A 26,799-nucleotide genomic window follows, 5' to 3' on the forward strand; every position below is an offset into this window, starting at 1 on the left:
ACTTCTGAACATTTTCAAAATTCATGAAACTTTCAAAATTTTAATGCGTACACAATTTTTAAATTAGTAAAAAAATCAAACTTGTGAATTTTTTCCAAATTCATGATATTTTAAATATTTTCACTAGTAACCATTTTCAAATTCACAAAAAATTCAAACTTGTGAACTTTTTTAAAATTCATGAAATTTTGAAAATTTAACTCGTGAACAGTTTTGAAATTCATGAATTGTATTTCAAACTTGTGAACTATTTTCAAATTCATAAATGTTTTCATATCTAGCAGGCGAAGCGAGTGAGCGTGCGACCGAGCTTGCGCAATATTGGACCGCGGTCCGTTGGCATGTGCGCGAGCGCCAGCTTCATAACAGGCGCTTAAAGTGTTGACTAGGAGCTGCTAAAATAAACAGCGCCACACACAAGGATTTCTTCAAAACTTTAGAAAATATTCGCTTCCAATAAATAACAAAAAAAAATACAAATTCACATTTTCAAAAATAGTACAGAAAATTCAAAAAATGTTTTTGTCTTTCAAAATTCCCTAGAATGTCAAAACACAAACATCTTTTAAAAAGACCAAACATAATTTTGAACACCAACAGTTGTAAAAAATTGATTATTTTAGGAAAACTAACTTATTTGGAATTTCAAAAGAAAATAGAAAATACAAACAAAAACTTGAGACCACTTTTTTATGAATTTCCCGGAACATTTTTCATTTGTGTAGAATTTCCTGGAACAAAAGTACGAACAGGAATAATTTTTAAATTCTAAAACAAGAATAAGAACATGAATATTTTTCATTCCCGGAACAAAATACGGACATGAGTGTTTTTTAAATTCCAATTTTTTCAAAGCATGAACATTATTTGAAACTCTCCGAATATTTATTGAGTTTTTGAAGAAGTTTGAAAAAGGAAACATTTTTTAAATTTGTGAACAAATTTTGAAAACAGGGACCTTTTTTGAATCATTAAACTTTTTTCAAATCAGCGAGCGCTTGGTCTGGTGCAACACACCCAGCGAGAGCGATGTCATCGCTTAGTTGGGCCATGACCTAAACTTTATTATTACTTTTGAAACTTATTCAAAAAATTGAATGTTTTGGGAATACCATAATAGAACTTTTAAGTAATTGTTTTAAGTTGATGTCATTTGAAAAATGTTCACAATTATACCATGTTCAATGGAGGGTGTCCCGGTAGGCCAGAATGCTCCATCTGAGAGCACGTTGTTTATCGACATCCTTTGAGGGAACACATTTTTATGAACACATTCTCGGTCAAAAAAGGTCGACAAATGGTTGGACATGTCGCAACTTAGATATGGTGTCGAAATCATTCGAACTTGACATGGATGTCTACCATGGGAATTCCCCACCTGTTTCCAAAAGTTAGGGTCATTTTAAGGATGCCCAAAAATAGACCATGTCGAGCTTAGGGTGTTTTATAGGCTAGAAGGCTTTGTCTCAGAGTACGTTGTTTCTCGACATCTTTGAAATGAACCCAATTTTTTTCACGGCCTTATATCCAATTCAAGGCACCATGTTTAATTTTTTAGGTTTTAGATTATTATTTTTGCATTTTCTAGAGTTTTTCCTATGAAAAAAGACCAATAAATGGCCAGACTTGCCGAAACATGCAAACGATGTCAGAATTCTTTCAATCTGGTATGGATACCTACCATGGGCATGCCCACCTGCTTGCAAAAGTTGAGGTCATTTATCCATAGTCCAAAAACAACAACCAGTTGGCAAGAGTGTGCCAGACTAAGCCAGACGGGTCCGAATTTAAATGTTTCTGTGATTTGGATTTTTTGTCAATATCAATCAACATGAAAATTTTCTCATGTCCTAACCATTTCGTGATTTTTTTCACTAATTTGGAATTTCAAATTGTGTACAAATTTTTTACAAACTTGAACACTTTTTCAAGAATTGTTAAAAAATTCCCAACAATAGATGAAAATTTTGACCACAAATTGCAAACCACCTATTTTTATAAAGTTTATTGAAATGAAAAAGGGAACAATTTTTGAAATTCCAGAATGTTTAAAAAAATGTAAACAATATTAGAAAACAGGAACATTTTTTGCTATTCTGATTTTTTTTTAACAAATTTCAGAAATAATAATAAATTTCAAAAAGGAAAAAAATATATTAACAGAAAGATAGAAGGAAAAAGGAAAAATAGAAAAGAAAAATAAGCTTTAGGCCTTCGCCCAACTATGCGACAGGATCGCTCCCATCGGGCGCTGTTGGGCTGGCCCAAGCGTTCATGGATCTGGAAACAATTAATCGATATTAAAAAAATGTTCATGGATTTGAAAAATATTAAGTGTTTATAGGAAATATGTGAACCATATATTTAAAATATATAATCTTGATTTGAATAATGTTAAACATGTATTACAAAAAAAGTGGCTTGTGGTGCAATGGTGCATCTATAAGACCAGCGTTCAAAACCTACCTTTATTTTAATTTATTTGAAGTGTTCGCTAATGGGCCAGCCTGTTACTGTTGATATATCTCGCGGCCTATTCTCAAAAAAGACCACCCTACCCTTTATTATGAAGGGGTATGGAGAGATCTCCTTCCTTGATGTGTTTAGGGGGGGGGGGGGGGGGGGGGTGTACCGAAGCAGAAGTGTTGATGTTATTCTGACGGAACTTGTTTGAGACAGGATGCTCCTGCGCATTTCACGTAGATAGAAAAACAAAAAACAAATCTATAGATAACCGAGTTTATGAGGAAAAACTAGGCCATAAAACATGCAGAGATAAAAGAAAGAGTGAAAAATAATCGATGCCGACCTATGTCTGCACCCATTTGCACACGGTCCGATGTATGAGTGGCTTACATATAATAATCTTGTATGTTTTGAATGTTGATCTTAAATTCTTCCTATTGCTAGTCATTTTTGCACTGAGTATGATATGTTGTCTTGTACATCCAAGCTCTTGAACCAAAAATTCTTCCATGAGTTTCCACATATATACCTACATGTTGCTGGTGAGTGCATTCTCTACTCATCCTTTCATTTAGTTTAATCCTGATATTCTCAAGGTTTATCTTGTATTATCCCATCAACTGTTGCACTCTTTTAGTTTTTCTTTTCTTCTTGCATTTTGTGTTTGGTAGGCTTTTACATGATTATATCTGAAGTGGATTTTTCATGATAACCAGCACCAATTCTGAGTTGAAAGGGAATTTGTTTGTTTGATGAGAATTTCTCACACCAAAATATATGTAGGCATGGGATCCGCCAGAGGGTTGTATTGTAGAATGGCTTCTAAAGCCATGATATATACTAGTGGGTTATTATTATTGACTTGGAATAGTTACTTCTGAGTCATCTGATGAACAACTAAAGCGAGAGAATAAACATTCAAGGTAACTCGGTAGAACCAATCATCTTTTATATACACCATGCAAATAAATAAAAATACAAATATGTAAAATAAGTTAAACACGTACAAGGAAATTGGAGCTACATGAGGGTGACCAATCAATCAATATATGTACACAAGTAGCACTTACAACTAATATTTTTTAAGCACCACACCATAAATAAAGAAATTCCAACCATCCCTCCGGTGTATGATGGTATGCTCACAAACCAATTACATCCCAAATCGTTGTATGGACAGTAATTAGTTAAAACTGCAATTTGCTCGCAAATGTTTGCCCAAACGTCCATCCAGCTGGAACAATATTGTTGAACACAAGCGTCTGCCCATCTGTGTTGGTCAATCTGAATGAGAGCATCTTCCCTGTAAGATTCGCTAGAGATTGCCAGTTCGCGCCCCAGTTACGACCCATTGGCGCCCATGCGTCTGAATTAGAGGTCTTGACATCCATCGATTTGATTGATCCGGCAGCTGCCACGTTGAATACGTTAACTAGGTTGAAGTAATCATGACCAGCGATCTTGAACCTCACCCCACCTTTCCTCACGCATGGAACCCTGCAGAAATCGGTTTTAGTAACTTGCAGACAGACACATAACAGTGATAAATATTCAAGTTGTAGTTACCTCTGGTACATGACAGGGATGATGCCACCCTTGTACACACCAATCTTCTCCCAGGCCGGCTGCGCCATGTCGAAGTGCGGCCTCGGAGGATTGCACCATCCTCCATTGTCGCTCGGGAGTGCATAGTTAGGCGGGCAAAGGTTCGTGGCCGTGATTGTCACCGAGACGCCGGGTTTGCAGAACATCGGATCCGCAAGCTTGCGGTCACAAGCAATTTTGTAGCACTGACCACACGCCGCACCGTCGTTGAAGAGCGCCTGGCTCAGCGCCGCCGTCCGCGTGCCGTAGCCCGCAGAGTATAGGTTGCCGTACCCACACGCCCCACCTGCGTTGAATTGAGCGTACGTATGCTTTTAGAACAGGCAGCACGAGATGTGGTATTCACTATTCAATTGGCCCATACATGACTTTGAAATAAGCTACTTACCCATGGTGTCAGAGGCATCGGCGCCGCCGTAGAACGTCGCATGCGCCCTCAGCCATACCGGCGCGTTGTCGGCGGCCATGGCCAGCCCACAGCACGTGAGCACGAGAGCCACCACCGCAATAGCTCGAGCTGGAGCCGACGTCATATGTCTGTCGCTGGATGCCCTTGCAAATTAAACTCACCAACGTCTATCTGTACGTAGCTGACCTGGGAAGCTGTGTGTTGTCGCTTATGTGTTTGTTCTTGTACTAGTGAGGATTTGGTTCTCATAGTTTGATGAGTGTCCGTGTATATATAGCCTTTGCTGGAGGGACTCAGCAAGGTCATTACGAGAGAGGCGGGCTAGCGTGCCCATGCATGTGGACGCTCGTGCAGCCGCACTATGCATGGCTTACGGGCTAATCCGAATATTTTATGTACGCGCAGACACGTCTGGTCCATTTTCTTCTTCCTTATAACATCAGCTCTTCAATCATCGTCGGTATTAGCTTAACACTTTCTGAAGAAATGGACGGCGTTCTGCGATTTCCAAGTGCTTGCTTGACGTTTCACTTCAGGGCGCGATATTTGCTGCGTCCCTTCGTGTGAGGAAGGATGCGTCTGCCCTGTTCCTTGAATCGTACGGATCGCCGCACCTGGTCCTAAGCATCGGCGGCGCCCACCGGCATGAGGGAACGTAATGGCTTGTTCCTGAAGAAACATAGAATTGTTAAGGAAGATCTATCGAGTTGAACTCGTCCCGTCTGGATGCAAAGGTGCGTGGCCCCTTTTATAAATAAAGCACAAACCTTAAATACACCGCGGAACGATATAATATAAAAAAGGTGGCTACTACGGATAAGTCGGATGATTTGTGCAGAAAATCATCCGCCTAACCAGCCGTACGATCTGGACGCTGGTGAACGTCCGATCTGGCGCAGCACGGGGAGCCGATGCGTGCTATCCATGGCAACATCGAGTGCAGCCCCCCGACGACACCCCCTCCTCCCTGGTGAAGCTCCATTGCAATCCCCAGGGGCGAGACGAAGCTGCAGCGCAGCACCGACAACGCCGGCGAAGCTCCATTGCAGCACCAACAGCGCTCCAATGCATCACCGGCGGAGCTCCATTGCAGCCTAACGACCCGGCGATGCGCCGGCGAAACTCCATTGAAGCACCACTGATGCTTCATTGCAGCCTCGGGCGACGCTTCATTGCAGCCCCGACGGCACAGCAAAACTCCAACACAGCACCGACGGCACGCCGATGAAGCTCCATTGCTGCCGGAGTTGAGGGAGGTGCCCCGTCACAACAATGGTGCTGCTGCAAAAACGCATGGATTGCAGCGCGAGAGTGTCAGTGGCGAGCATGAGGCTTCCATCGGTGCTGGCCGGAGTCGCCCTCACCCTCAACCTTGCTGCAACCGCGCCGTTCCGGTGCCGGTGTCGCCCCTCTCCCAGCCATGGCGAGGAGCCGAGGATGCAACAGCAGCGGCCATGGCAAGGACGCAAACAACAGCGGCTGCTTCGCCCTTATGATTGCAGCAGCAACAATGTTCGGGGTAGAGTAGCATCAAGCTGCTGTCGGCGGCGCCCCTCCCGGTTCTCAGCTGTGGCCGTGGTGCTCGCCATGGGATGGGAGCCTCATCCTCTCCTCTAGTACTACTGGGGAAGGAGGAGGAAAAGGGGAAAAGAGAAGACGTGTGGAGAAGAGAGGGGGCTTGAAGATAAGGTTGCAGGAGAAGCGGTGGCTGGTCCTCAGGGGACACGTGGCGCACACAACAGACGGTTTACGAGCTGAAGAAATCATCCGGATGAAATAGATCGTTTTCCTATAAAAAAAATGAGAAAGCCCTCAAATAAAGCAAAACTTATTAGAAGAAGAAAAACAGGCAACATACATTGGTCAGAACATGATTACAACACCGAGCAAGAGTACAGGAGGATCTAAGCACTACACCAACCACGACCAATGACAACTGGGTTCCACGACAATGCCCTCAAAAGGGAAAACGGTGCAATGTGTCGCCATTGCCGCGTCCGACGCAATGGACCAAGGTTTTCACCCAGAACTCTAACAAGGAAGGCGAACCTGTGACAACATCCACAAGAGGATAGTGGCAACTGTGGGCGCCATCGCCATCGGCGCGGAAGCGGAGGGCTTTGCCTGGTTGCTTCCCCAAGCCATATAGGATTAAAGCCTGCCGTCGCGACGAAGCCTGGGCCAGAACCAGATCTAGTCACCTCCTCTGCCGCGACAGAGAAGACGCCATGGCCTCCCAATGCACCACCACTCGCCGCCCACACGGCTGACTAGCGCAGCCACAACCACTACTCAGAGACCCACCGGAGAGCCAACCGAGTAGCTCGCCACCCGGAGCCACCGCCTCGGCATCCCTCTCTGAACCTGAAAGAACATGCGGTGCCCCCATGTTTGGTTTTGGTAATTGATGACAATCTCTATGGACTAATGGTTGCCTTGAGTTATTTTTGAAGGTTTTGTCCATAGGCTTTTCTTGGAATACATGTGTTGGTTTCAAGAAGAGTTTGTGTCGACCAAGTTTCTATTCAAGGAATTACCTAAAGATTGGTCTTGTGAGAGGTTGATGAAGACTAAGTCAAAGAGTGAATCAAGTTAATCAACACACAGAGCGTAGAAGATGTACCGAGAGGGATCAAGCGATCCCATGGTATGGTAAGTATTGTCAATTACGCTTTGTGTACTAACCCATGGTCTTCGTGAGAGTTCTTTGTGGAGTTAGGTTGCAGTGTGCAAGTTCAAGTGATGCATCACGAAGACATCAAGTGCTTGAAGCTTGCTGTCCATTGTGGTGACAATGGACTTGTGAAGATGTGCCGAAAAGTGGCTCACCCATAGTGAAGTATGGGGGAGCAATCTACTAGTCTTCACCGAGCCGATGCAATCAAGAAAGGTGGTCCAACTTGAGGAAGTCAAGATCGTCTACATCTAGCTCAAGTGGACTTTGTGCAAGGCAAAGGTTTGCCCTTGATAGGTTTTCTATTTTACCGGTCTCATGTTGGTAGTTGGGAGACCGGGTTATAGGATCGATTGCCGTACTATCAAGGGGGGCTCTCGATGAGTAGCTTGATCGTATCATTCGTAGAGAGCTCAAACCATTGCATCATTGCATCATCTTTCTTGGTTCTTGTTTGATTTTATTTGTGAGTCTTAGAGCTTTTGGTCATCTTGATGACAAGCTCGAGTTCATCGAAAACGGAGTTCACATGCATCTTCTATGATGTTTTCGATGTTGGAGGTTATGCCGGTTCTTCTCTGTTGGAGGCTTCACTCCTCTCTTTATTAGGCATACCTCCCCTGCCTCTTCTTTCTATATCCAACAGCTTGAGTAGTACCGCTGTTGGAGGCTTCACTCCTCTCTTTATTAGGCATACCTCCCCTACCTCTGTTGGAGGCTTCACTCCTTGCTGTTTTGATGCTACTCGTCGTCTTGTATCCAACAAGCTTGAGTTTGCTCAATTGCAGTTCTGGTTTTATTGGATCTATCTGTTGTCTTTAGCTGCGTTTTGAAGGCATCCAAGTGCTAAAGCCTCTGTGGCGTGCGGTAGTACTGCTCAAGGGAGCGGCAGTACTGCAGGGGCCAGCGGTAGTACCGCTCCTGGTGAGCAGCAGTACCGCTGCCTCTAGCCCAGAACGCTGGCGCGCACGGAAGTAGGCACGAAAGTAATTTTTTTACTTCCGCGCCCTACGCGGTAGTACCGCTCCTGGTGAGCGGTAGTACCGCTGCCTCGTGTCCTGGCGCTGTTGCGTGCGGTAGTAGGCGCGGATGTAATTTTTTACATCCGCCCTTACGCGGTAGTACCGCTCCCTGTGAGCGGTAGTACCGTGCCGACTTTTTCTTGTAGCTAGCTCCAGCGGTTGTAGGCGCGGCAGTTATTTTTTACATCCGTGGTCGCGTGGTAGTACCGCAAGGGCAGGCGGTAGTACCGCTCCTGCAGTAGTACCACCCTGTTGCCCCTTTGCAGTGTTGTTTCATTGGGCTTCTGCCGTCCTAGCGGTAGTACCGCTCGTAGGAGCGGTAGTACCGCTCTGTGCGGGCTATGAGCATAACGGTTGGATTTTCCCCCTCCTATAAAAGAGGGTCTTCTTCCCCAATGAACCTTATCCTTTGAGCTCGTGTTCTTCCCCCATTGTCGACCTTCTTCGAGCTTGCTAACTCTCAATCCCTCCATGGATTCTTGCTAGTTTTTGAGGGAAAAGGGAGAGGAGATCTAGATCCACATTTCCACCAATCACTTTCTCCTCTATGTGAGGGGAACCCCTTGGATCTAGATCTTGGAGTTCTTGGTGTTCTCCTTCTTGTTCTTTCTCTCATTTTCCTCCCTAGCATTAGTTGCTTCGGTGGGATTTGAGAGAGAAGGACTTGAGCACTCCGTGTGCCCTTGCCATTGCATTTGGTGCATCGGTTTGAGTTCTCCATGTGGTACGTGGAAGTTACAAGTTGAGAAGCTTATTACTCTTGGGTGCTTGGTACCCTTGAGCTTGTTCCTCTTGGGTGCTTGGGCGCCCTAGACGGTTGGTGGTGTTCGGAGCTCAATCATTGTGGTGCAAAGCTCCGGGCAAGCGTCGGGGTCTCCAATTAGGTTGTGGAGATCGCCTCGAGCAATTTGACGGGTACCGGTGACCGTCCCCAAGGGTTGCCAAAATGTACGGGTTTGGTGACCGCCCCCAAGGGTTGCCATTTGTACGGGTTCGGTGACCGCCCTCAAGGGTCCCTTAGTGGAATCACGATATCTTGCATTGTGCGAGGGCGTGAGGAGATTACGGTGGCCCTAGTGGCTTCTTGGGGAGTATTGTGCATCCACACCGCTCCAAACGGAGATTAGCATCCGCAAGGGTGTGAACTTTGGGATACATCGTCGTCTCCACGTGCCTCGGTTATCTCTTACCCGAGCCCTTTACTTATGCACTTTACTTTGTGATAGCCATATTGTTTCTTGTCATATATCTTGCTATCTCATAGTTGTTTATCTTGCTTAGCATAAGTTGTTGGTGCACATAAGTGAGCCTAGTTGTGGTAGGTTTTGTGCTTGACAAATTAACCGCTAGGTTTATTCCGCATTTGTTCAAGCTTAAACCGTAATTATTTTAAAGCGCCTATTCACCCCCTCCACTCTAGGCGACATCCTTGATCTTTTAGAACCTCTCCCTGACGCTATAACACGCGGATGCCACTGACCGACCGAATGGCCCACCACAAGGTCGGCCGGAGGGAGGCCATAGCCGGGCAGCCCCGCTACCATGGCTGCCCCTCATCTGCTAGGTTTCACCCATCATCAGAGGTGGCACAGTAATAGTATTTCAATATGGTAGTAAGAAGAGGTTACAAACTTAACTAGAATGAAATAAGCATGATCATTCCCGTATCAAGCGGTGTGTGCGTGGTTAGGTTTGCATGCTTGCGTGGCTAGACAGGATGCTCCTGCACATTTCATATTAAGGACAGTATAACCGAGCCTAAAGCGAGCTCTCTCAGTGATTTGGGTTTCTGGTAGTCTGTTTTCGCGATCTAAACGTTTCTGGCCGTCAAATCTAATGTATAAAATCATCTCTCCCGCAACTGGCCCAGCTGTCCTATGGGCTGCTATTCCAGAGGCCGAATCCAAGCCCTGTGGTAAACTGGACCGGTTATGCCAGCCCATTAAGCTAACACCGTGTTCTCGCTCGACAGGGGATGTGGATCGTCCGCTCATTGTGCTCGCTGCTTGCTGGACAAAGGAGGTGGAGGAGGTGGATCGGTGACAGGGGAATCCAGCCGCCCCCGATGCGCGCGACGCTCTCGAGCAGGATGGTAAAGCGCGCGAGCCATGCCGGGCGACGCGGGCGATCTGTCCAGGAGCGGGATCCAAGCCAAGCGCGCGGCGTTGCCAGCTGCGACCACGACGACTTCGATCCGGCGGCGGACAGGCCACTGTTCTGTCTGTTCATCTCTCTGTCCGCGTGTCCTGCCAGAGTTTGATTCCAGCCGCTAGCACCAACTCTCCACCTTGGGTTCGTCCACTAAGAATTCATTCACCGGCCGCTAGCACTCCTCCCGGCCAGATGGTTCGGCAGCCTATGTACCTACAGGAAAATCCTCCTTCTCGTTATGAGAGAGATTGTTCTTGGGATTTTAATGTGTGCAGGCTACGGGTGACAAGCCGGTGGTTCCATCAGTTAGAAGTGTAGCGTTTTCTTGATCTCTTTTCTCTGTCAAGTCAAATTACAATAATATTTTTCTAATGCGATTTGGAAAGTTTTATCAAATCCACTTAGCAAATGAGACTGCAATACTTGGTTTGTGCTCTAGAATTATAAGACTTGCTTATAAGTCCTGCTTATCTTTTGCATGTGAACTATAATTATTTTTCTTTTTCCAGCTATTGAAATTTGTAGATGAAATGCATGTTCTATACCATGATTTATGATTTGGCACATCAGTAACATCCAAGAGAGGATATTCTTCTAACTTTACTTTACAATGTGAATATATCCTACTCTAAATTTCTCATGTTCAACCCGCAGCATCTGCTCTATTTTGATGTTTCTATCATTACTTCCAAACTGTGCACCTAAGCGTAGGATAAAAGTATTCAAGTTAAACAAGTTGATATTTGATTATCAAGCGATGAAGTAGATTCATAATATGTTGACTGGTGCAGTACGAAAGTGGACAAAAGTGATTTTATTGGGATCCAGCTGACGCGTTCGAGCGAGATCCAAGTGAAGCGCGCAGCATTGCCAGCCACGACCATGATGACCTGCTCGAGTGGGATTCCAAGATGACTGGCCTGGCAGCGGAAGCCAGCGTCTAGGGATCGCAAAGGTGAGCAGTCACACATCCACGAGGTTGCTTCTCTTCGAGTTCATCGGCCGCCTTGGGGTCCTGGGCAACTTGTCCTAATAAGCTCCTCTGCAACACCACTCCCCTCGAGCCAGGCACGACGTTTGATCAACACGCGCCTCCACTCTCCTACGGGCTACGGCCGTAGCTTCTTCCCACAACCCACGAGGCTGAATATCAAATGATTGTCCATTTGTCGTACTACAAAACAATGTGCAAGTATAGAAAATGCAGCCAAATATTTATCATGCTCACGCTAAATCACAAACACACTGGAGGTGCACCGTCAAACAAAAGTAAGTCCCAATACATGCCAAAGTATACACATCTTTCTGTCTAATATGGCAGTTTGAGAGACCCATAGCTTCTGGTAGAAAAATTGGAGAAAGAAATACATATTTCCTGGAAGTGTTATTCATGTCTTACTTGCTCGCACATTAAATTGTAGTTTATGCTAGCTTAATTTGTAGTTATGTCCGTAAACACACACTTCATATGTTCTCCCTGTGCCCAAAAAACCTCATCTTTAAGACCAAGTGCATATGCATAATACAATGATGGGAAGTGTTAGAACATGTAGCCAGGTAGGCAAGTGGTTATATTCATCTGGCCTGCCGTGGTTCTGGGATGTTTGCTCCTGCTGAATTGTTAATTGTGTAGCTGTAACCATATTGTTGAAGCAACTTGAGTATAGAGCACCAAAAAATAAAAAACAACATAGACTACAAGTGTCGCTGGACTGCATCTGAAACATATTTACGGAAATTTATAGAGTAAATAGAATGGAACTCTTCATAACTCACACCGCAGTGGTTTACAGCTGGTTCATGAATGCAAATAAATAGATTCGAGTTTGTCTAATCACTGCAGAACCACCTAATATTCAGTCAGACAATATATTGTAGTGATTATTAGTGCTTTTTTTTGAAAAGAAATGCAAAATCTGCATTACTACGTGCACGAAGCTGACTCGCTCGCCACTAAAGCTTTTACATCAGCAGTTACATTGTCTGCATTTAGCTCATCATACAGGTTCATGGAACATCCTTTGTGTGCAAGTACATGAGCTAAATTATTACAATTCCTACTAGCAAAGCTAAAGGTGATCTAATTAAAGTTTTGGCAGTGCTTAGGTAACTTATGGTATAATTGATGTTCAATATTATTTTATAGAAGATCATCATTTCTTCTGTATTTACCTGCTCAGTTCATTTATATTGCAATCAACTATACCGAAAGAATGTGTCAATCTATAGTGGTACTGGAGTATATAGAAACTGATTAAGTAGTGTTGCTAGCACTAAAATGGCACAAAGAGATACAGAAAAAAAAACACTTCTGAGGTGATCATGACCATTGTGTAATTCAGAAAGTTAATTATGTTACTTTTGTGTAGTGTATCTTCCATGGTGACATAATCTCTGTCAATGTTTGTACAGCAAAGCATGTACTAAGTTCTTTGTTGAATCAAGCCTACAGTATTCTGAGTCTACCAGTGAAGCCTTACTGTGGTCATATACAATATCTCATTTTTCTAAGAGGCTGACATATATTATAAAGTGCCACAATAATTGAAGACCAACAAGAACCAATTTTTTTTGGCATACCTTAAGTGCAACTACACTGCAGCTTCTCAAGGTATGCAAATTATATCCTCTCACACACCCCTTGCTTAATCTTTCAATTATGTCCAAAAGATGGGTTCACCAAGTACAAAGTTTGTCTTACCGTTGTTAGCTCCCCATTTCATTCCCTACAGAGCTCTCTCCTTAACTGTAAGACTGGATATTCTTTCAAACACAAAATATAACACATCTGAGGTTCAGTTTGTTTCTACATGCCAGTAGCATCACAAATGATAGGGAAAAAACCCGATAATCGCATCATGTAGACCAAACAATGTTCCAACTCAGATAGCTGCCCTTATTTATCAATATTTTATTGTTTACTTTAGTGTTAGTGAAAATTGTCTTACTAGAATCCTTCCATTCTCTAATATCCAATTTTATTGTCAAGCAGAAATCCATATTTTATTCTCTACAGGGCCATGTCCTTAATTGTAAGACTGGGTATTCTTTCAAATATAACACATGTGAGGTGGAGTTTGTTTTCTTCTTGGCAGTAGCATCACAAATGATATGTAAAAAAACAAATCGACACACACATCATGTACCAGACAATGTTCCAATTGAGATAGCTTCCCTTTTTATCAAAATTTTATCTTGACTTCAGTGTCAATGAAAATTGTCTTATTATAACCTTCCGTTCAGTAATATCTTATTTATTGTCAAGCAGAATTTTTCTTCTTAGGCCTCCTTTGGTTTAGAGGAATCTTGTAGGAATTTCATAGGATAGGATTTCTATAGGAAAAATCCTTTAGAGCCCTTTGGTTTGTAGGAATGGAATCCTATTCCTATGGAGGAATTCTTCCTATCCTCCACATTTCATAGGAAAATAAACATTAGCCTAGACTCAATAGAAAAAATCCTATGATGTGAATCAAAGGACATCTCCTTTCCTATTCCTACTCATAGGATTTGAGATACATGTCATCTCATTTCCTATGACTTTCCTATTCCTACAATTTTCCTACCCTATGAACCAAAGAAGGCCTTAGTTCCTTGTTGCCTACACAAGATCACCTTTTGGGTGGAGGCTGCAATTGTTTAGAAGACATCAATAAGAAATGGAACAATTAGAGAGTAAAAGTCCGATGACCAATACCGACTAAGCCATATGAGCACATTGAAAATGTTGTAATAAATTATCAGCTTCATATATTTATGTAAATTTCGATGTCCATATACTTATGTAAGCTCCTAACATTCTATTGTAGAAATAGACGGGCGCAGCAATGCGCGCCATCGATGATCTAGTAGATAGAAGAAAGACATGTAGACAGAAATAAAATAAGAAATAAAAAAGAAAATTGCAAAGACGCCGGCCTATATATCTTGACATGTACCACCAATATGTTTGCTGCCCGGCTAGTGGCGAGCAGGTTCTTTTGAAATGCCTCCAATGAGGAAAATTACAATCACATAACACTGTTGTCGACCCCTATTTGAAAACCAATCTTTCGTCCAAAATTATACATGATCGACCCACCAAACCTCAGGGAAAGGTCTGGCCAGACCAACATCCTCCACGTCATCCTCATATCTGAATGGCCATGATCCAGGATAGATGAAGCATCTTTGACAAAGCCTTCAGGGAGGAGAAACATGCCATCGAGCACCATCATCATCGTCATTGACCCACACTGAATATCAAGCTTTCGCTAGAGCCTTGAGCCTCTCAACCAAATGAGACCCTAGGAGCGAGATCAACCACTGTCAACGTGCAAAATAGAGTAACAACTTTTTCTGCACATGTGCCGGCGAACTGAAACCACACGGAGTAGAGAAGAAGTTGTCATTGCCACCACATCACCATGGAGCTAAGTCCAATCCATCTGCTACCACCACCTCAACCTCAACAATGGGAACAAACGATGAGCCACCACCTCACGCTGAAGCCCACTAGTCCAACCTCTTGCCCAAGCCGCGACTCACCTATCCTTGTTGAGCCACAATGTGTTGACCGTGTTGCACCACCACCACCATCACATGATCACGCTGTTCGCAAACGGGAGGACACCTTCACCGTCAGGTGCAAGCAGATTGGGAACCACCCAATTTAGGCCCCTAGCCCATGCAAGGAGGACCACCACCGTTGTTGAGCCGAACGACGCATCCTTAGGCACCCATTGTGCCATCGACAAGACACTATAGACATCACCATGCAGTCCCCTTGTTCAAGCACCCCCTCCACCCCCTCCCCCCAGGCGGAGAATCAAGCTAGCGCCACTACCCATGCTGCCCCAAGAAGGGGGCGATGCAAGGGCTCTTTTTGTTTGTAGGATATTGCACATGGTTGATATGCTTCGGCAGTCCAGACATTATAAAATCTAGATGATTTGAAATAAATTATGTCATGGAAGATGCCCACAAGAGTATGACACTCTCTTTTCATTCAAGAGGAGTTCCTCACTAATAAAAGGAGAAATGCCATGGTCTCCTCAATTGCACGGGTGTCATCTTCTGTAAATAAACAACAATAGTAACCTACTACCAAAATGATTTCAAAAGAATTATTGGTGTCAAATGACCTTGCTAATCCGATTGTCATTTCAGGGGCTTAGCGGCCTACCATAATCAATACAAAATTCACATTTGGTAAATGTGAAGTTTAACAAAAGCAAGAAACTCACATGCTTGTCATTGCACCCATTCGCGTACGGTTCGATGTTAGAGCGGCTTATATATAATTTTGTTGCATGTTTTGGATGTTGATCTTAAATTCCCACCATTGCCAGAAATTTTCGCAGTAAGTATGATATGTTTTCTTATATATTCAAGTTCTTGAGCCAAAATTCTTCTATGAGTTTCCACCATATATACCTACATGTTGCTAATGAGTGCATTATGTACTCATCTTTTAGTTGAGTTTAAATTTGATATTCTCGAGATTTATGCCATATTATCCCATTAATTGTTGCACTTTTTTTCTTGTTTGTGTTTGGTAGGACTTTTACGCCGATTGTATCTCAAGTGAACTTTTCACGATAGCTGAAATCAGTTCCGGGAAAGGTAAATTTTCACGCCGAAATATCTACATGCATGGGATATATTTTTGTAACGATACTTCTAATTATTTTATTTTGTATAATCAGCGAAGAATAAATATGAATATATTATAGTGTATTGGCATGCACATGCGCGAGAGAGAGAGAGAGAGACCGGCTATGGGTTGCACTATTGAACGGCCTACAAGGGTAGCCATGATCAATACTAGTGAGTTATTATTATTGACTTGGGATTGTTATTTATGAGTCGCCCGAGGAACAATCAAACCGAGAGAATAAACATCTAAATAATTCGGTAGAGCTAATCATGTTTGAACACAATTCAGATTAATAAGGACACAAATATGTACAACAAGTTAAACACGTGCAAGGATATTGGAGTGAGGTGACCAGTCAATCAATATATGCCAACAAGTAGTGCTTACAATTAATATTTTTAAGCACCACACAACAAATAAATGAATTCCAGCCTTTGGTTCAACAGATGATGTTATGCTCATAAACCAACCACATCCTAAATTGTTTTGTTGATCAGTTGAACGGCAGTTTGCTCGTAAAATGTTTGTCCAAACTTCCATCCACCCGACACAATATTGTTGACCACAAACGTCTACCCATCTCTGTTGGTCAATCTGAATGAGAGCATTTTTTCGGTAAGATTGGCTAGGGAGTGCCAATTCGCACCCCTGGGCCATTGGTGCCCAATCGTCTGAATCGGAGCTCTTGACCTCCATCGACTGGATTGATCCGGCAGCAGCGACGTTGAACACATTGACTAGGTTAAAGTAGTTGTGCCCAACTATCTTGAACCACACCCACCCTTCTTCACACATGGAACCCTGTAGAAATGGGATTTAGTAAACATGCACACAAGCACAAAACAATGATATATACTCATGTGTAGGTTCCTCTGGTACATGACAGGGATGATGCCACCTTTGTAGACACCAATCTTTTCCCAGGCCGGCTGCGCCATGTCGAAGTGCGGCCTCGGTGGATTGCACCATCCTCCTTTGTTGCTCGGGAGCGCGTAGTTAGGCGGGCAAAGATTTGTGGTCCTGATTGTCACGGTCAAGCCGGGTTTGCACCACATCGGGTCTGCCAACTTGCGGTCACACGCAATCTTGTAGCACTGTCCACACGCCACGCCGTCTTTGATTAGCACCGTGCTCAGTACAAATTGCCATATCCGCACGCGCCGCCTGCATCATACCAAGCGATGTAAACACTTAGCAGAGGCAGATACGTCGTGTGCATCTAGTGGTGCATACGGCCCTCCATTTGACATAGTATATGAGTACGCAATAAGCTAGTTACCCATGGCGTCAGAGGCGTCAGCGCTGCCGTAGAAGGTCGCGTGTGCCCTCAGCCATTTGATCGGTGCTTTGTCCGCGGCCTCGGCCAACCCACAACACACGAAGGCGAGCAGCACCACCGCAATTGCTCGAGCTGTAGCGGACACCATATCTCTCGCTGGTCGCGCTTGCAAACCTAACAATTTTGTCTGTACGTAGAACGTAGTTGATCTGGAAGCTGTGTGATCTTGCTTGTGCGTATTGTACCTGTATGACTGTGGTGATCTCGGAATGATTGGGTGTGCCGTGTGTGTGCGTGTATATATATAGCTGTTATTTGTGAGTTGCGATCTATCCGTAGTTGGAGAGACTCAGCAAAGTCACCCGTAACAAGCACGCCGGGTGCACATGTGCAGGTCGTATGTGCAGCCGCAGCATGGCTTACGGGCTAATCCGAAGAGTACTAGCATACGCGTAGACACGTACTGCTCTATCTGCATCATAACAATGCTACACATACGTAATCTTACGTTCATTTTACGTAAAAGTTGATGTGGAGATTGTTAATTGGGCGGAAAACCTAAAAACCCCTGGCGGCGGCGATTAGGGTTCCGGTGGACTCATACGGCGCCCGTCGGATCTCTCCGGCGGGGCGCCCACTGGTTCCGGCAGGAGATGGCTTCATCGGCTGGCGGCAAGTAGACCGAGTCAGGACCTAGTTCTTCGAGGTCGGCTCGGGCGCAGCTAGAGGAGGCGCTCGGGAAGCTTGGGTTACGGATGAGGAAGCGACCCCTCTGATTATTGATGATATAGAGGAAGTAGAAGCAAAGAAGTGGCTACTGGCGGGTACGGTTTTGCATTGTTACACATCCAAACCATTACTAATGCACTCCGGCCAGCTTGGGGAAACCCTAGAGGACTGAAATTCAGATCGATGGGTGAGAATACGTTCGTGGCAGAATTCGAGGCACAATGGGATCGCGATCGCATCTGGCTTGGCTCCCCATGGCATGTTAGCAAGAACGCGGTTGTTCTTGCAGAATTTGAGGACTACATGCGACCTGATGAGGTCAAGTTTGACCGGCTCCATCTATGGGCAAGGGTCCCTAATTTCCCATATAACCTTTGAGATGTTTCCTGGGGCAAGCTAATAGCACAGCAAATTGACAAGGAAGCTACTTCGATTCAGTTCGATCATGTGGGGGTATTTTTGAGAGCCAGATGTGAGTAAACCTTTGAGGAGATGGATTTTGATCGACTCCGCGAAGAGGAAGAAGACAGACATGTATGGCATACAGTATGAGCAAGTTCCCCACTTATGTTTCTCTTGCGGTAGACTGGGTCATTCCGATTTATTCTGCCCAACTCCAGGCCCTCGCGACGAAAAAGATGAACTATCCTTCGGGCCTAAGTTGAGAGCACCAGAGGAAAAGAAGAAGACCGCATCAGGCGATAGTTCGAACAAAGAGCAATTTTCAGGCCCGAGCAGTCAAAGAGAGTCTAAGAACTCTAGTAATGTTGGTCAAGAAGGAGTTGAGGTGAACTCCCCTGTCAAGAATAGAACATCGAGTAACAAAAGGAAAGAGGCACCTAAACAAGTTTACCGACGAGTTGATCCTGCACCTTTTCTCCTGACGGATGGAAAAACTACAAATGGTTCAGCTAATGTTGATCCTCAAGAGACAGTTTCAGATTCAGTCAGAGAAGGGGATGAGCAAGTTGAGGAGAGAGTACCAAAGAAGAAGAAACCAACGCCTGGCAACTAACTCGGCAGCGTCTGCAGAGCAGCGCTGCCCATCCCAATGATTTGTATCAGCTGGAACTGCCGGGGGCTTGGGAACCCCGAGGCAGTTCGAGAGCTTCGCCGGTTTGTGAAGCAAGAAGGTCATGCCCTGCTATTCGTGATGGAAACCAAAATCAGGGCTAAGAGAGTTGAAGACTTGCGATATCAATTTGATTTTTCAGGTTGTTTCACAGTTGACAGTATTGGGTTAAGTGGTGGAATTGGGCTTTATTGGTCCAAGGACGTGGATTTTGTCTTGAAAAACTATAGCAAGAACCACATTGATGTGTTGGTGAGAGTCAAGGACCAAGCCGCACCAGATTGGCGGTTTACTGCATTCTACGGTGCACCACGGGTCGAAGATAGGCATCATAGCTGGCGCTTCCTTTGGACCTTACATGCCTTGCCCCATTCTTCGTGGCTGTGCATGGGCAAATTTAACGAGACGATGTTTGGTGACAGACACTTCAGTAAGTCGGCTAGACCAGAATGGCAAATGAAGGCCTTCCGTGAAGCCATCGAGGATGTTTCCTTCCAAGACCTTGGCTGGTCTGGAATGGCCTATATGTGGGACAATAGGCAAGGTGGTAATGATAATGTTAAAGCTCGGCTCGATCGAGGCTTTGCGAATGAAGCCTTTCATCAATGTTATGAAGATATTCGTGTGCGCCATATCAGTGCTACCGAGTCCGATCACTGTTTTGTGGTGACAGAGATACATGGCACGAGGAGGACGGACTGCGCACAAGAGCACCGGGCTTTCAAGGGATTGTGGAGTCGCTGGGTGCACTACAGAAGGAACTTGAACCATGGGGGGCCAAGGAGCTTGGATGTCTCGCGAGGACAGTTCGGCAATTGCAAAAGAAGCTCGACAAGCTGCGCAGACAGTCCATAGGCCGGGGGCCTTCTGACGAAGAGAAAGCTACTGTAATCAAACTACGCGAGGCGGTTCGTCAAGAGGAAGTATGGTTATGGCAGCGCTCGCGGTTCCTGTGGCTTCGTGCATGTGACCGTAACACTGGTTACTTTCACACACAAGCTAAGCAGCGACAACGAATGAACAAGATCAGCGGCTTGAAGAGAGTTGATGGCTCAGTTTGTGCACACGAAGGAGAAGATAAACAGGAAATTCATGCGTTCTATCAGGCATTGTACACCTCTCAGGGCGTGTTTGATACGAGCGAGTTGCTTGCTCACGTACCGGTGAAAGTTACACCGGAGATGAATGAGATGCTAACTAAACCATTCGAGGCACAAGAAGTCCATGATGCGCTGTTTCAGATGGCTCCATCTAAAGCCCCGGGGGTGGATGGTTTCACGACGGGGTTTTTTCAACGTCATTGGCACTTTTTGAAAGACGATGTGAACAATGCAGTGCTGGGATTTCTCAATGGGGTGAACTACCGACGGTTCTTAATGACACCTCCATAACCTTGATCCCAAAGGTACGGTACCCCCAATCGATTTCTCAATATCGACCTATTGCATTGTGCCCTGTGCTATACACGATTGCAGCTAAGGCTAGCACTAACTGCATGAGGGGATGCATGGATGAGATCATTAACGAGGAACATAGCGTGTTTGTTCTTGGACGCTTGATTACTGACATTGTATTGTTGGCTTTTGAAAGTGTTCGTACACTTCGCAGGCGGAAGAAAGGAAAAAATCATGCTTGCGCAGTTAAACTAGATATGATGAAAGCGAATGACAGAGTCGAATGGCAGTTTCTGGAGGCCATCCTACTTCGTTTGGGATTCAGCCCTATTGGATCAGACTAATTATGAAGTGTGTCACCTCTGTACGTTTCTCTGTTAGATTAAATGGTGAGCTGCAACCCTACTTCACGCCCTCTAGGGGGCTGCGGCAAGGTGACCCCGCTTCACCGTACTTATTTCTGTTTTGTGCAGAAGGCTTCTCGTCCATGCTTAGATCTTATGAAGGATATATTGATAGGGGCATTAGGGCAAGTGTGTGTTTGCCATGGGTGAGTCATCTGCTCTTTGTTGATGATTGTCTAATCTTTCTGAATGCAGACTCTCAATGCGCAGAAAGGTTGAATGACATTTTGAGGATCTATGATGAGGCTTTAGGACAGCGTGTAAACAAGGATAAAAGTGCAATATTCTTTAGCCCCAACATGCCTTGTTTCATTAGACAGATTATCAAAGGAACGATGGGCATCATGGTAGAAGCGTTCAGTGATAGATATCTTGGTCTTCCCACTGCCGTTGGCCGGATTACGAGCGGTACCTTCGACCACATTGGCGAGCGTGCGCAGAGTAAGATGCAAGGCTGGTCAGAGCGGCTCTTTGCATGTGCAGGGAGAGAGGTCTTACTCAAAACAATTATTCAGGCGATTCCCACATATAGCATGAGTTGCTTTCTGTTCACGAAAAAGGTGTGCAAAAAACTCACATATAGTATGGCAAGGTATTGGTGGAGCAGTTCTATTGACAAGAGGTTTCTACACTGGGTTGGGTTTCTTGGAAAGAACTGACAAAACCAAAATGCTAGAGAGGGATGGGATTTCATGACCTCCACATGTTTAATCTGGCACTTCTTGGCAAACACGGTTGGCGCTTCATGACAAATCCAACATCACTTTGTGCCAGAGTTATGAAGGGCAAGTATTTCCCAGATACTGATTTCCTGCATGCTTCAGCACCTAAGGCCGCCTCATCAACTTGGCGGGTAATCATCTCTGGACAGGAAGCTCTACTTGCGGGGATTGTTCATCGTGTTGGTGATGGCACTTCAATTAATCCATGGACAGACAAATGGATTCCCACAACGCTAACCAGAACCCCTTTATTCAAACTGCCGGTTATGAACATCACCCAGGTTAGGGAGCTCATTGATTCAGAGAACTGGACTTGGAAACAAGATCAAGTTCGACACAATTTCATCGCACCGGACGCGGAGGCTATTTTGAATATTCCTCTTCGACGCGGCGGGGGCAAAGACACATTGGCATGGGCACATGAGAGATCAGACATCTACACTGTTAAGTCAGCGTACCGAGCTCCAGTGATTCAGAAAGAGCATCAAGCTCGAGAAGAAGGGCAGGTTACCGAATCTTCAGTGAGTAAGCATCAGCTGTGGAAGTCATTATGGTCTCTCAAAGTGGTACCAAAAGTGCGAGTGTTCTGGTGGAGGGTACTTCGTGGAATACTTCCTGATGAATGCACGCTTAAATTTCAGCATATCCAAGACATTAGTTTGTGCAAACTTTGCAAGGCAAAGAATGAAGACTTGGAACATGCACTCATACACTGTTCCCACTCTCAAAGGTTCTGGGAGGAAGCTCGCCAGCTCTTGGATATCAAACTCCCGCGGCTTCACCCATCTACTTGGGCAACTGACATTTTATGTGATGCAAGGTTCTCGACAAGAGAACGAGCATCTATGATTTCTATGATGTGGTCTATTTGGACATCACGAAACCAGTGGACGCACGAAGGTGACAAGCTGGATCCGGCGAATTCAGTTAGACTCACCCGAGAAGCGTTGGCACTGCTGGATATTCCTTTACAACATGTGAATACTCTGCCAGGTCACAGCTGGCGCCCTCCGGAGGCAGCCCAGATCAAGATAAACACTGATGCATCAACTATTCGTGATGAAGGAAAAAGTGGAGCTAGAGGTGTTGCGCGTTCATCTACAGCCATATTGGGTGTTTGGTGTAAACCCCACCCCGGAGTGACTGGCCCCTTTATTGCCGAAGCCCTAGCTGTAAGAGATGGAGTTATCTTTGCAAGTCTCAGAGGGTTATCGCATGTGGTGCTGGAGACTGACAGTCTCGAGGTGGTCAACCTCTGGAACACTCGCCGCAACAGTCGTTCAGTTGTGGCGCCCATCCTCCAAGAAATTGATGAGCTTTTTACTAGTTTTAATTCTTTTGTAATTCAGGATATAAGTAGGTCAGTCAATGTCCCGGCTCACCTTTGTGCAAAACACGCTTGTACGATGGCTGTGACTGAAAGCTGGCTCACGGAAACTCCTAGCTTCCTGATCAGCAGCCTTGTGGCTGACTGCCCAGCGAACGCGTTTATTTGAATAAAGCTCAAAATTCCCTGCAAAAAAGGTTGTTAATTGGGCCAGGATTAGCAGTTGGGGCCCACCCGGGTTAAAATCAGGGGGAGGAGAGAATTTCATCGAAGGTTAAGTAAGCCTACGTGGCACCATTCGTAGGTGTAGAATTATTGTTTGCTTCACACTTTCGGAAGAAGTGGACGGCGTCTTTCCCTTGATTTAATCCCGATATGTATATGTGCTTGAGGCTTTCACTTGGAGGGTATATGCTTGAAGGGAAATTAACAAGGCTGCTTAACCTCTTTGACGGCTAACTTCAGGAGATGCCATGTCCCGGTGTGCCTACTTGTCTACGAAAGAATGTCCCATCTGTTCCTTGAACCGTACGGCTAATCCTGCACTGCACCTGAAGAAGAAGAAAACTGCATCTAGTCATCAACTTCGACGGCGGCGCCCATCGGCATGTAATGATTAGTTTTGGAAGATACATTGAGCTGCCATCAAGGCAGATATGTATTCTGTAGAGTTGAATTTGTCCCGTCTGAGTCGTGATATCTAAGCTTAGGCCCTGCTTGGTATCGGTGTAAACTTTTACACCCGTATTGATTTTGCAGGTGTATTTTAGCGCCCACAGTGTGATTTCCATCTAGATAAAAAACGACGGGTGGAGGTCTGTATATTTTACAACGATATATGGCTGCGAAACGTCGTTCCAATCAGGGCCTTAGGTTGCCGTCAATTAAGTTTCGTCCATCATTGGAGCTCGCAGTAGTATGACAGTATGAGGTTAGAGTGGAATGAGCAGGATCATTCCCACACCAAGGGTGGGCTCATTGTGTGCTTGCTTGCTGCTTGCATGGTCGATAATTTGATATGACCCGCAACGTGGCCTGGCCTGTTTGGATGCTGGACATGCATTCAAATCTTGGCCGGCTGGCGCTACGCTAGCTTTGCATGATTAGCTCCGACAGAACAGGTACTGCATTTCCTTAGTTGGATCCGCTCTTTCTCTCTCGCGCAGTTGTTGCTTCCGGCTATTTATTTAGTCGTCAATCAGCATTGATCCGAAACTTAAATCACTGTTGGGTCTAACGCTCGAATCGGCCACACGGCAAGGATGCAAGCAAGTGCAGCTGGTGATGCGGACTCGTGCAGGCATGGTACACATGTTGCGCCCGGTTTGTTCTATTCACCTTGTTTGTACACATGTTGCACAATTTGAAATTTTCTTTGACTAAAACTTTCGTGTTGCAAGTTTTATGTCTCGGCACTCATAGATGAGTAGATGTGCATCTCCCTATTGTACCGTACTAAGGTGTTTATGTGGTGCATGTTAGTTTAGATGAAATTCAGTAAATCCATTGCACACGCTCGACCGTTTGAAATTTCATTTGACCACTAGCTTTATCTCGTTGTTCCACAAATTTTTTGTCTTCTACTGGAAATAAATAATAGTAGTAACCTACTAACAAAAGGATTTCCAAAGAGTTTTTGGTGTCAATTGGCCCTGCTAACCTCATTGTCATGTGAGGGCCTTAGCGCCCTACCATAATCAAGACATAATTCATATTTGGTAAATGTAAAGTTTAACAAGGCAAAAAAGCTGGCATGCTTGTCTTTGCACCCATTTGCACATAGTTCGATGTAAGAGCGGCTTACATATTATGATCTTGTCAATTTTGGGTGTTGATCTTAGATTCTTCCTATTGTTAGTCATTTTTTAACTAAGTATGATATGGTTTTTAATTCAAAAGAAAAGTATGATATGTTTTCTTGTACATCCAAGCTCTTGAGCCAAAAAAAATCCATGAGTTCCACGATGCATTATGTGCTCATCTTTCATTGAGTTTTAATCATGATATTCTTGAGGTCGATCTTGTATTATCCCATTAACTATTGCACTTTTATTTTTTTTTATTTTTTTGTTTGTGGTTTGGTAGGCCTTTTACGTGTATTATATTTCAAGTGGATTTTTCATGATAACCGAAGCCAATTCTGAGGTTAAAGGGAGTTTGTTTGTTTGATAAGAATTTTTCACGCCGAAATATTTGTAGGCATGGGATCCGTCTGAGCCGGCCAAGGGTTGTATTGTACAATGGCTTCTACAGCCATTATCTCTACTAATGTGTTATTAGTATTGACTTGGAATAGTTATTTCTGAGTCACCCGAAGAACAACCAAAGTGTGAGAATAAACATTTGAGGTAACTCGGTAGAACCAATCATGTTCTATCTACACCATCCAAATTAATAAAACACAAATATGTACAACAAGTTAAACTCGTACAAGGATATTGAAGCTACATGAGGGTAACCAATCAATCAATATATGTACACAAGTAGTGCTTACGAGTAATATTTATATGCACCACACCATAAATAAAGAAATTACGACCGTTTCTCCAATATATGATGATAGGCTCACAAACCAATGGCATCCTAATAAATCGCTCCGTTGGCAGTGAGCAGTTAAAACTGCAATTTGCTCGCAAATGTTTGCCCAAACGTCCATCCAGGTGGCACAATATTGTTGAAGACAAGCGTCTGCCCATATGTGCTGGTCAATCTGAATGAGAGCATCTTCCCGATAAGATTCGCTAGAGATTGCCAGTTCGCGCCCAAGTTACGACCCATTGGCGCCCATGTGTCTGAATCAGAGGTCTTGACATCCATCGATTTGATTGATCCGGCAGCTCCCACATTGAATACGTTAACTAGGTTAAAGTAATCATGACCAGCGATCTTGAACCTCACCCCACCTTTCTTCATGCCTGGAACCCTGCAGAAATCCGTTTTAGTAACTTGCAGAGAGGCACATAACAATGATAAATATTCATGTGTAATTACCTCTTGTACATGATAGGGATGATGCCACCCTTGTACACATCAATCTTCTCCCAGGCCGGCTGCGCCATGTCGAAGTGCGGCCTCGGAGGATTGCACCATCCTCCATTGTCGCTCGGGAGTGCATAGTTAGGCGGGCAGAGATTCGTGGCCGTGATTGTCACAGTGACCCCGGGTTTGCAGAACATCGGGTCCGCAAGCTTGCGGTCACAAGCAATCTTGTAGCACTAACCGCACGCTGCTCCGTCATTGAAGAGGGCCTGGCTCAGCGCCGCCGTCCGCGTCCCGTAGCCTGCCGAGTACAGGTTGCCGTACCCACACGCCCCACCTGCGTTGAATTGAGCGTACGTATGCTTTTAGAACGGGCTGCACGAGATGTGGTATTCACTATTCAATTGGCCCATACATGACTTTGAAATAAGCTACTTACCCATGGTGTCAGAGGCATCGGCGCCGCCGTAGAACGTCGCATGCGCCCTCAGCCATACCGGCGCGTTGTCCGCGGCCATGGCCAGCCCACAGCACGCGAGCACGAGAGCCACCACCGCAATAGCTGATGAGATAGGAGGTTTCCCTTGGAATGTTTTGTGAAGAGAGCCAAGCATCACGCCTTGACAAAGTCTTCAAGAAGAAAGTAGCGCCCGAAGGGGTCAATTGCCAGCCTAGGCCAAGAGCCAAGGGCAAAGTTTTCACCTGGTGTTCCCTTGCTCTCCTCTTGCTCGAACCACGAGACCGGCCGGTCCACTACACAGCCCCTACCACCGCGTGAGATCTTTGCACGCCGAGCCGCCTCATGGCTTGCGGCACCACCATATCAACAATTTAGCGTCGCAGTCCCATCTTCTAGGCAGCATGCCAGAGCACATCCTAGCCACCACCTACTCAAGCGCACTAGTCATCCGCTGATATGTGTGCGACG

The 26,799-nt window shown here is 44.9% G+C and overlaps 2 protein-coding genes and 2 pseudogenes across 2 annotated transcripts; 1 reads left to right on the forward strand and 3 right to left on the reverse strand.

Annotated features, from left to right (window-relative positions):
- Positions 1-2,982: 2,982 nt before the first annotated feature.
- On the reverse strand, positions 2,983-4,708 carry LOC109744355 (expansin-A24). Its single transcript, XM_020303462.2, has 3 exons — positions 4,460-4,708; positions 4,033-4,357; positions 2,983-3,963 (listed from the first exon to the last, which is right to left on the reverse strand). The coding sequence occupies exons 1-3, from the start codon at positions 4,602-4,604 to the stop codon at positions 3,654-3,656; spliced, it is 780 nt and encodes a 259-aa protein (XP_020159051.1). The 5' UTR covers positions 4,605-4,708; the 3' UTR covers positions 2,983-3,653.
- An 11,781-nt stretch (positions 4,709-16,489) lies between these two features.
- LOC109744353 (expansin-A14-like) lies at positions 16,490-17,392 on the reverse strand (annotated as a pseudogene).
- Positions 17,393-18,156: 764 nt separating this feature from the next.
- On the forward strand, positions 18,157-23,061 carry LOC141021929 (uncharacterized). Its single transcript, XM_073497786.1, has 9 exons — positions 18,157-18,291; positions 18,370-18,445; positions 18,594-18,980; positions 19,039-19,089; positions 19,188-19,584; positions 19,719-20,414; positions 20,821-20,873; positions 21,039-21,334; positions 21,847-23,061. The coding sequence occupies exons 1-9, from the start codon at positions 18,157-18,159 to the stop codon at positions 23,059-23,061; spliced, it is 3,306 nt and encodes a 1,101-aa protein (XP_073353887.1).
- A 1,886-nt stretch (positions 23,062-24,947) lies between these two features.
- Positions 24,948-26,402, reverse strand: LOC109744359 (expansin-A24-like; annotated as a pseudogene).
- Between the last annotated feature and the right edge of the window lie 397 nt (positions 26,403-26,799).

The sequence above is a fragment of the Aegilops tauschii genome, chromosome 4, assembly GCF_002575655.3.
Source record: "Aegilops tauschii subsp. strangulata cultivar AL8/78 chromosome 4, Aet v6.0, whole genome shotgun sequence".
Classification (NCBI taxonomy): Eukaryota; Viridiplantae; Streptophyta; class Magnoliopsida; order Poales; family Poaceae; genus Aegilops; species Aegilops tauschii.